The sequence below is a fragment of the Pholis gunnellus genome (assembly GCF_910591455.1).
Source record: "Pholis gunnellus genome assembly, chromosome: 3".
NCBI classification, from domain to species: Eukaryota; Metazoa; Chordata; class Actinopteri; order Perciformes; family Pholidae; genus Pholis; species Pholis gunnellus.
The window spans coordinates 16312088-16323114 of NC_136529.1; the positions used below are offsets into that span (position 1 = coordinate 16312088).

The following is an 11027-nucleotide window of genomic DNA, read 5'->3' on the forward strand; positions in this document are numbered from 1 at the left end:
TGTTTTTGTAAAGTGCTTAGCTGAAATGTGCCAAAATCTTCAATTTAAGGAAATGTTCCTGTTCCTGCTGTTTTGTATTATACTGTAATATGATACAATAATGTGTTGTGTTACTTGTGTTACAGCCCTCTGATTATAACAGACACTCGTGGATTGTATCCGCCATGCTTTAGCGACGAAGGTCATTCCTCACCAATGAAGTAGTGATATCAAAGCTATTAATACAGATCAGATGCAGAATGGTTTCTCAAGAAGAGAGGTGTGAGGATGTGGTACCCGGGCGTCTTTTCAGCCCAGTGGCTCTTCTGTGTCACACTGCTGGCCTGGCTGATGTTCTGGCTCACAAAGAAGGCTCAAGGTATGAGTACAGTGTGGATATTTGTTACGAGTCATTTCAGTCTTATTTAGAAGCCTAGTCCTTAAATTCAATTTGTCTGAGCAATACTTGTGGAAACTTTTACTATGTCTTTTTGTGGTAAATTATCATATACATTTACCAGGTCATAAATGCACAAGCTCGACATGTTTTAACATGTTCCGTTGTGGGTATGACTGTGCAGTTTCACAGTAATGGCGATAAAAAGGGGGGAGGGGTTCCTGTGTGTTTTATAGATAGCAGCACTGTGTCTGCATCCAGACATCTTGTATCTATTTAAAGACAACTCCAGTAAGCTGCCCGCAACAAAGACGCCTCCCACTCTCACTGTTGTCACGTTGATTATTTTGTTTGTAGGGGTAGTACTGCGTCGTATCTACTCACACTGCGCCGTATCTACTCATATATCTGATTTATTATTCCAGACAGGAGTAGAGGAATAACATGATATAATGTGTCGGCAAGTGGAAGAAGAGTCAATTCATTCAAAGTAACTGACAGTTGTGTCATGGGGGTTGAATTTCCCTCCATACAGAAATTACTTACACTAAGAAATTACAAACAAGTACAATTGTTTATGTGAATTATAAGCTTTGTAAGTGGAAGCCATCCATTTATAATACCCAGAGGTCTTGTTTGTGTGCAACCAATTTCATCTTCTAGCGAGAAATACAACATCAATCTTTATTGAACTGGACATATGTGACTTGCTGAATTCAGAGGAGACTGTTTATTTCTTTGTTTTAATAAATGGAGATTGTGTAAAATATGTTTATGTGCTTGTTCCCTGCCATGCATTCCTCAGAAAACCAGCCTGTCAGCTGCAGCTGATAGCAAAATATATAAGGCCAGTGGGAGTAAACTAACCTGCCATGTACAGATAGAGGATGTTACCTTGTGATCACAAATGCTTGAAATGAGAGAAAATACTGAGGAATAATGCTTGAGCTTTTATAGAAAAGGTCTATCATGTGAATGAGTAGCTGCCTTATACTCTGGAGTGTATTATGAAGAGGTTTTCTATAGCATAGTCATCTACACAGTACAGCTGAGTCTGGATCACATTCTGGGTAATATGTCATGGTTCTCCCTCCTCAGGTACTAATGACCTCTCAGCATCTGAACGTAAAAGCAAGACGACCTCGAGCTCTGATCCACCAGGGGATGCTGGTAAGCTGGACCACAATTAAAGATCTATGACTATCAGTTTAAATATGTAGAGTTTTCGAAGTAGGGCAGTCGTAGATCTATGAATCAATTTCAGACTATATGTAATTAACGGTGCCAAGATGCACATCTATATTTGTTTGATTTGTTGAGTTGCTGCGACTGCAGATGGTAAAATACAGTGGAGATATGATACTGTAGCTACAACACTGAATCGCAGTGGATGTTAATACAACTTTTTGATGCCAACCAACAAAAAAACAACATTAGTGTTAAAAAATGAATCAAATGGAACTAAATCAAGTGCAGGTATTTAATAAAATGAAAAGTAAATAAATAGAATAAAATGAATTACATCAGCTTTCCCCCCTTCACTATGACACATCTGAACACATGAAGACAGGAGCCCCAACACACACATACATATATGCTGTTTATATACACAGTACAAATACAGCACCACCATTTGGTGTCCCTGAATGGAGGTGCAATCGAGGTACAGTATGTTGTTCTAACTACTTCATCAAGAAGGTCAAACACCTACTTATTTTTGGAGAATATTATATAATGAATACATTATAAAGAAACATTTCAAACAAACCTGAGATGAAGTTAACAAAACGTAACAGTCAGGAGCAACAACATTTCTATGGCAATTAATATCTCAGAGTACCTTTTTAAAAATAAACTATATAGTTATATACGTATATATTGCAGTGAAAAACAAGGCCACGGTGAGTGAAATCTGCCAGAAGCAAAAAACGCCCGACATTGCTTGAGGGTCAGAGGATTAATGCCATGCAGTGGTCAGTGTCCAGAATTTGTGGCATAACTTGAATACTGCTGTTCACTCACGGTCCCCATGCATCTAGAAATGGGAACAACTGTCCAGATTTTCAAAGCCTAATCTATTATTCAGTGTACTATATTTGAACCTAATTTAGGTTTCACATTGATTCTAAAGAAGAAAAAGCCTAAAGCACTTTGATTAAATGCTGTAAAACAATAAAATATGAAAAACGACAAAGGGGGTGCATGAGGGGGGTTAACTACTTTTAATAGGCACCGTGTACGTGTGTGTGTGTGCGCGTGTGTGTGTGTGTGTGTGTGTATCTAAATGTGTTTGTGAAACTATGTGTGTCTCGATGTCTGTCTGCCAAGAGGATAGTGAAGCTGTGCACTTTTGCACCTGTTGTTGCTCTTCCTTAGTGAGCAAGCTGAGTTAGAGGTGAGAGGCTTCTTGTACTCCAGACTGTACAGCAGGGTAGCAGGGATCTTTACACTCAAGGCCTCTTTTCCTCAGCCAGCTCCAGGACCATGGCACAACCGAGTTCCCTCGACCAAACCAAGCTGGGAGAGGGTCGGGCGATCGCCGTGCTGACTTCAGGAGGCGATGCCCAGGGTAAGTGAAGGGTTTCCAGGGTGGTATGTGAGTGTGGAGTGCCAAGGCAAAGCATGTCTGCTGTTTGTTTGGATCTGGTGTGTGGGAAGTCACTATACTTAATAACGCAACAGGTGGATTTAATGACATAAAAATAAGTATTTGAGACATGAAGTGAGTTAGAAACTTAGACATATATAATTGTGATGCCTCTTGAATAGTCATTGCTTGTCTGAATAGTCCCTGTAGCCTACATACAGATCTCAATAGATTTAAGTTTGATACAATATGCCCTTTAGGTAGCTATTAGCACTAGAAATAACACTGCCTTTTGCCTAAATTCTAGCCCCTTTTTACTGTCAAATTCAATCATGATTGCAGCTTCCTTTTATATCAAATTTGACAGCTCGTAATTGTTTTATGAGCAATAATCCTACTTTAATGACAACAGAGATGCTAAATATCTCAGCGCTAACTTATGGAGAAGGGCAGCATGGATTCCTTCACTAAGCTGCTGGGACCACAGAGTGAGACAGCCTCTCCCCTGACCTTTAACGTGATTAGGAATATCTCCTCTGTGACCTTTGGGAAGTGTGTCAGCGACCCCACACAACCCTGGAGTTTTTGAGCATGTGACCCAGTGAGATATCCATCACTGTTTTTATGCCATCTGAACTTTGGGGCAGGTGTGCAAATGCAAAACCGCACAGCTTGATTACCCTGAACCTTTCTTCTGTTTAATTCCCCAAAATACATAATCCTCATTACAACCATACCTTTTGACTTATGTTGATATCCTTAAGTCCAAGTTTCTTCCTCTGGTCCTTCCGCCTCTCTCTCTCTCTCTGTAACACCGTATCTGTGGACTAATTTTAGAGGCATGACCTTTCTATCATACGTATGTAAAGCGGTTAGGTGAAGTGAGATGGATGTCCTTTGCTTCTTTTCTCTCCTCTCCTCCTTTACACTGTAAGTGGAGATACTTTTGGCACCATTGAAGATAATCTATCCACATCTTGTCCTTTAAGCAACCCCCTGACTTTTGAGAGTGCAGGCAGAAGGCCCACTTTCCTTTCCTGCAATACAAGCGATCACGATCACTGACAAATAAAATTGTACAATAATATTGTTTTATACAGGTCATCTTTTTCACCATCGTTTAACCATTATTCTATTCAATCCTGTATTCCATTCAATGATTGCTTCCACCAGTGTGAGCGTTATCACAAGGTTCTCATTATGTGGGCTAATGTGCACGCACTGTGCCTACAGGAATGAATGCAGCTGTGAGGGCCACCGTTCGTGTGGGAATTTACACTGGAGCTAAAGTATTTTTTGTCCATGAGGTAAATACAGCTTTTGAATTTTCTGTTTTCACTATTTGATAAATCATCGATTGCACAAAAATTTAAAAAAATTGTCAAAATGTCATCAAGTTCCCACAGCTCTCGGGGCTATCTTCATTTAGCATGTACTGTCTGTCCAACAATCTCAAAATACTGAGAAGCTGGAACCAACGGTGTTCGTCATTTTTGCTTGATAAATGACTTAATAAATCACAAGATTTATTTTTGATTGCCGAATTGTTTTGGGCACTTTTACATTGTCTAACACACAAGATCAACCTCACCTATAGAAAATCAAAAAGCAAATCCCAATATAAATAACATGAGAAAACATATGCCTTTATCATTAAGCATGAAGCTTCTTTCCAGCAAACACCCCTTTCCAAAGAGGTGATATTTTGTTTTGTTGACAGGGTTACCAAGGTCTGGTGGATGGAGGAGACAACATACGCCCTGCTACTTGGGAGAGTGTGTCAATGATGCTACAGCTGGTGAGAATAAGCATATTTGTCTGCACGATTATCTCAACTCCGTTTTTAACTCGTGACCAGTAAGTGGGATGGGTGATCTGTGTAACTCTAGCAGCTCCTTAGCCTCTACAGTGCAGTTCTGTAGGTCAAATGGTTAATTAAATGCCAAGGTTCCTTAAATAGATTAAGACTTAATGGACCTTAGACATGAGCTCTTAGGATTCAGATAACCCTACCCTTTTCTCTTTTCTGCCTCCTTGTGATTCTTGCTTGAAACTCTTCCTCCTTGCCTAATGTCAGGGTGGGACTGTGATTGGAAGTGCCCGCTGTAAGGATTTCCGCACCAAGGAGGGACGCACCAAGGCCGCCTGTAACTTGGTCAAGCTGGGCATCACCAACCTTTGTGTGATTGGTGGTGATGGCAGTCTGACCGGTGCCAACCAGTTCAGAAACGAGTGGAGTGGGCTGTTGGCAGACCTGATCAAAGCTGGTGAGAGCCATGAGCCAAAAATGGATTGTTCTAAGCCACACAGCCTCAAATGAAATGTCTCTTTGCACATACCTGCCCCTTTGCACATACCTGCCTCTATATACTGATGTTATGGTACAAGTTGCTGTTGGTTTATAGCATGTTGGTAATTCTGGCTGCAGCCACTATTTGAGAATTAACGGCTTCTAAGAGTGTTGTCACCTGTGGTCTCAGGTAAGATCACGTCAGCTGAGGCAAAGGGTTCCTCCCATCTCAATATCGTTGGCATGGTGGGCTCCATTGATAATGACTTCTGTGGCACCGACATGACCATCGGCACAGACTCTGCCCTGCATCGCATTATAGAGATAGTGGATGCTATCACCACCACAGCACAAAGGTATGCATGTGATTATTACTGCATTTATTTAATGGACAGACTTGCCATGCCATTTTAAGAGTCTTGACATGCTATGTGCTGTTGTGCAGTCACCAGAGGACCTTCATCCTGGAGGTAATGGGCAGGTACTGTGGGTGAGTACAGCCTGTGTGTGTTGTCAACGTCATTAAACAGCTGGTTATACAATTACTACAAAACATATGTACTGTCTATGGATGAAATAGTGACATATCCCTCTCAACATGGGCGTCTCAAGTAAGAAAGACAAAACGTCTACAGCCAATAATAGCAGCTCTGTGAGCCTGTTCTTAGGCTCAGTAGTGCTTTGAGCTAAATGCTAACATCAACATGCTCACAGTGACAATGCTTAATGGTGATGTTTAGCTAATGTTTACCATGTTCATCATTATAGTTTAGCGTGTTAGCATGCAAACATTTAGCACTTGCGCCAAGGGAGGATGTGGTTAGTTTTGCAGGTTTTAGTTTTGGTACCATAAACCAAAGTACTATTATAATTGTGTCCTAATGATGGCACTGGTATAGGGGAAAGAATGGGTTTGACAGTTTATTGGATGAACTGACCCCATTGGTCTTAAAATTCAGTCGCACCTCTGATATGACGCATATCATAATATGATGCAGTTTGTTTGATAAAATAAATACTGTGGTATTGTCTTTTGTCTAAATGTCATTTAAAAGGCTTTTCTATCCTACTTAGAACTCATTTTAAGTCAGATTTATGATATAATACATCATCATTCTTGGATATTTACCTTTCAGTTTTGCAAAAGACTCTTGAACCCTGCATATGACTCTTAACCTACAGTTACCTGGCTTTGGTGACAGCTCTGTCCTGTGGCGCTGACTGGGTGTTCATCCCAGAGATGCCCCCAGAGGAGGGATGGGAGGAGCATCTGTGCAGAAGACTGGCAGAGGTAAATGTCTTGTCCTGCTTCGTCTTTAATGACTAATTTAAATCGAGCTTCTTTTTTTCTGAAAAGTTTTCTCTGTCCCTCTCAGCAAAGAGGCCGCGGCTCCCGTTTGAATATTATCATTGTTGCAGAGGGCGCAATAGACCGCAACGGTAAACCCATCACATGTGACGACATCAAAGAGGTCAGTAATGGCAGAACTCCAATATACCAGCACACACGTAGGATCTTCCCAAGAGACTAAAATCCGAATCTCTCTGTCCAGCTGGTATCAAAGAAGCTCGGCATTGACACCCGTACCACCATCTTGGGCCATGTGCAGAGAGGAGGAACCCCTTCTGCCTTTGACAGAATCCTGGTAATACTACCACTGTCCCATAAACCTTTTAAATATTTAACCACTAATCATATTTCTCACTAACAATGGGAATAAACACAAGTGTACCGACTTCTCAAAGTGTCTGCTTTTTGATTGTCATGATTCAGGCCAGCAGGATGGGCGTGGAGGCTGTAATGGCTCTGCTGGAGGCCACACCAGACACTCCCGCATGTGTGGTCAGCTTGTCTGGAAACATGGCTGTCAGGCTGCCTCTCATGGAGTGCGTGCAAGTTGTGAGTCAAATCTGTTCAAAATGCAAAACAAATCATGTTTCTTCACTTTTTACAAAATGAACAAATGAACAAGCAAGCTTACAGAAAAGCAAGTTTAGTTCTGATTCAATTCTGAGTTTCCTTTTTGTCTTTTGACCTTCTGACACTTCAGACTAAAGATGTGACCACAGCTATGGCTGAAGGGAGGTTTGATGACGCGGTGAAGCTCAGGGGAAAGTGAGGCATTCTATTTAGCGTTTTCTTTTTAACATTCTCAAGTGTTGTCCTGTGTTTTAAATGCCTGTACATTTTTGGACAATAGGAGCTTTGAGAACAACTGGAACACTTACAAAATGCTGGCTCATGTGCACATCCCAGAAGCAAAGGTCAGGATCTAAGTTGAACCGCCTTATTGTTCATCAACTGTCTCTTAGTCAATAACTCCCAGTGGAAAATAAATGTATCTTGACAAATGTCTCTGTGAATGTGCCCGTGCCAGAGTAATATGAACATTGCCATATTGAACGTGGGAGCTCCGTGTTCTGGTATGAACGCTGCAGTTCGTTCGACTGTCAGGATGGGGCTCCTCCAGGGCCACCAGATGCTGGCAGTGCACGACAGCTTCGATGGCTTGGCTCATGGAATGGTAAATTACACATACATAAACAAACAAGAAGGATTTTACTTTCAGAGCATGTTAGAGCATGCCCTCTGTCCCTGCACAGATTGAGCCTATTGGTTGGTCCGGAGTGGCAGGATGGACCGGAAAAGGAGGCTCCCTGCTGGGCACAAAGAGGTGAAATATTTCAACAAACCACTCTGTTGAATTGGTGCAGTAATACCAGTGCATGGTTCAGTATTGTTAAAAGATTACTTTAAACTTGACATTGAGCAGGTGTACTTCTGTTTTTTTCCCTTTCTATAAAGGTCCCTGCCGCATGAGTTTATGGAGGAGATCAGTCTGAGCATCGCTAAGTTCAACATTCATGCTCTAGTCATTATTGGAGGCTTTGAGGTGAGCAGCGAAGGAATAGATTCACATCCCGAACACTAAAACTCAACATTTTACTGATTTCCTCATTCCTCCCTGTCTTCATAGGCTTTTGTTGGGGCTCTGGAGATTGTGCAGGCTAGAGAGAAGTATGAGGAACTAAGTATTCCCCTTGTCGTTATTCCCGCTACTGTGTCCAACAATGTTCCTGGATCTGACTTCAGTATTGGAACTGACACCGCACTTAACACTATAACCATGGTAATATTCATATAGAACACAAAACAAACACCAGGCAATCCAAAAACTAAATCTTACTCCCTACATTCGTCTTCTCTTACATCTTTTTCTCTTTCTCTTTTTCAGACATGCGACAGGATCAAACAATCAGCTGCCGGCACCAAGAGAAGAGTGTTTATTGTTGAGACCATGGGAGGATACTGCGGCTACCTGGCAACCATGGCTGGCTTGGCATCTGGAGCGGATGCTGCTTATATTTACGAGGAGCATTTCAACATTCATGACCTAGAGGTCTGTCCTTGTGAATGTACAAAAGAGAGGAAGCTAAGTGATGACATCAGTGGTCTGATCCTTGATTTGTTTGTAGATGAATGTGGAACATCTGGTGGAGAAGATGAAGACCACAGTGAAGAGAGGACTGATTCTGAGGTTTGTGTGAATTAACGTAAATTATATTCCGAGTAGAATCAACTTTACACTCTGCAGCTCACTGTGGCTTAAAATCTCACCCAATATTCTACTTTTGTTTCAGAAATGAGAAATGCAATGCCAACTACACCACAGAATTTATCTTCAACCTGTACTCAGAGGAGGGCAAGGGTGTGTTTGACTGCAGGAAGAATGTACTTGGACACATGCAGCAGGTGGGCCACAAGATGCAGACCTTCTATTTATTGTATGCTGACACATTATATGGGCCAAAAGATTTAATTTCAGAAACATAACGAAACCTATCCTCTCTTATAAGGGTGGAACCCCCAGTCCTTTTGACAGGAATTTTGGAACCAAGATGGGGATCAAGTCTGTGTTGTGGTTGACTGACAAGATGAAGCAATGCTACAGACATGGTGAGGACATGTCTCATATTGTGTTGTAATGAGTCCTGCGCTCCCGGTGCTAATGTGTACTATATTTTTAATCCCAAACCTCCAGGTCGTATCTTTGCCAACTCTCCAGATTCAGCCTGTGTGCTGGGCATGAAGAAGAGATCGTTGGTCTTCCAGCCTCTGGCAGAACTTAAAGATCAAACTGACTTTGAGTAAGACTTCATTTCCATCCTCTCATTGTATTTCCTTGTTCCCTATTCTCTTTTTCATTGTTTTGTGTTTACTCATATTGCGCAGTTAGTGGGTTAGTGGTCCAAAAAAATGGGTTAAAACTTGATTGCTAACATAAAGTTGATTGCTAACATGTTAGCTATAAAGCTTAAAGGGACAGTTCACCCCAAAAGCAAAAATACACATTTTTCCTCTTCCCTCTCGTGCTATTTATCAATCTCGATTATTTTGCTGTGAGTTGCCTATAGTTTTGGAAGCCTGTGGTGCTCAGAGTGCCAAAGCGTCAAAGAAATACATTCGAAAAACTCGACAGCAATGTCTCTTTCCAGAAATCATGACCCGGTTACTCAAGATAATCATCTTTTCAAATGTATTTTTTGTGTATTTTGTGTATTTGAGTACCACAAGCTGAGTGACTTATGGTCTCATTATTTTGGAGAGAAAGCAGACATCTCTACAGCTGCTATCTCCAAAACTACGCAACTCAAACCAAAACAATATTGGTAAATAGCACTACAGGTAAGAGGAAAAATATGTATTTTTGATTTGGAGTTTACTTTGGAGTCTTTCTGACGAAAATCTGGTCACAAATCACTTAATCAGCTTTAATTGAAATATCTCACATACATAATTTGACTTCCTAGGCTTTAAGGGTGTTGTTCTTGTTGTTTTGATTTTCCTCTTTGCACTGACAAATATTTTCTACAGACATCGTCTTCCAAAGATACAGTGGTGGCTAAAGCTGAGGCCCCTCCTGAAAATCCTGGCCAAGTACGACATCGATATGGACACCACTGAAAGGGCTGCGATGGAACACGTCATCAAGAAGAAAGGTGGAGTTCCTTAGTAGCCTTTCGCTCTCTGACCGTTTGTTGATAAAAGCACTTTTTAAACTCTGTCGCCGAAAAGTGTAATAACAATAAAGATGCTAATTATATCACCAAAACGCATCGCAAGTCTCACACGTGATTCTTTTTTAAAGAAAACATTTCTGTTGCCTGTGTCACAGCAAAAATGGACAGTATTTGTTTGGTGTAGTTTAGCTGTCTCCTTTCACAGAGGCTCATTGCAGTTATTGTGGTTTTGGTCTGTCTTATGATATTATCTGTCTTGTGCATCCCCATCCCTCTATTTTCATCTAAAAATCGAATTGAAATAATCTTTTTCAGTCATTTACATTTGAAGTTTCCCCCCATTTCCTTTCATCTGTACACACTTTTAAAGAGAAACCAGGGTTTTAATCATGCAGTGTGTCCCACAGTGCTGGCAGATAGGAGTGTAGATCATTGTATCAGAATTGCATAGATAAACGGCTTGGGTCCATCCTCTCAGGCATTGACTTTAGAAATCATTGCAGACAAATATAAACCTGGACCCTATTATTTATATGTGAATTGGTGAATTAGAATTTATTTGATTGTAGTTTCTTTTTTGCTTTTCATCCTATAACTGCTCCCTGTACCTTTATCATTCACAAGCCTGGTAATGATTAAATCTAGTACAAAGGGACAAATAAAAGATTACACGATTTGAATCTTGTATATATTAAGCATTGTTTGTTCACACTTTGTGTCACTTTGTTCACTCACTCCCTCAACCCTTCAAG

At 40.9% G+C, this 11027-nt stretch overlaps 1 protein-coding gene across 1 annotated transcript; it reads left to right on the forward strand.

Moving 5' to 3' along the window:
- Positions 1-228: 228 nt before the first annotated feature.
- pfkmb (phosphofructokinase, muscle b) lies at positions 229-10369 on the forward strand. The gene is made up of 24 exons (XM_079186518.1): positions 229-358; positions 1475-1546; positions 2847-2945; positions 4197-4270; positions 4684-4761; positions 5041-5230; positions 5444-5609; positions 5699-5743; positions 6436-6544; positions 6630-6725; positions 6807-6899; positions 7028-7153; positions 7305-7369; positions 7455-7518; positions 7632-7778; positions 7858-7928; positions 8060-8147; positions 8232-8384; positions 8490-8654; positions 8731-8792; positions 8896-9007; positions 9112-9211; positions 9297-9402; positions 10130-10369. The coding sequence occupies exons 1-24, from the start codon at positions 268-270 to the stop codon at positions 10266-10268; spliced, it is 2511 nt and encodes an 836-aa protein (XP_079042644.1). The 5' UTR covers positions 229-267; the 3' UTR covers positions 10269-10369.
- Positions 10370-11027: the final 658 nt, after the last annotated feature.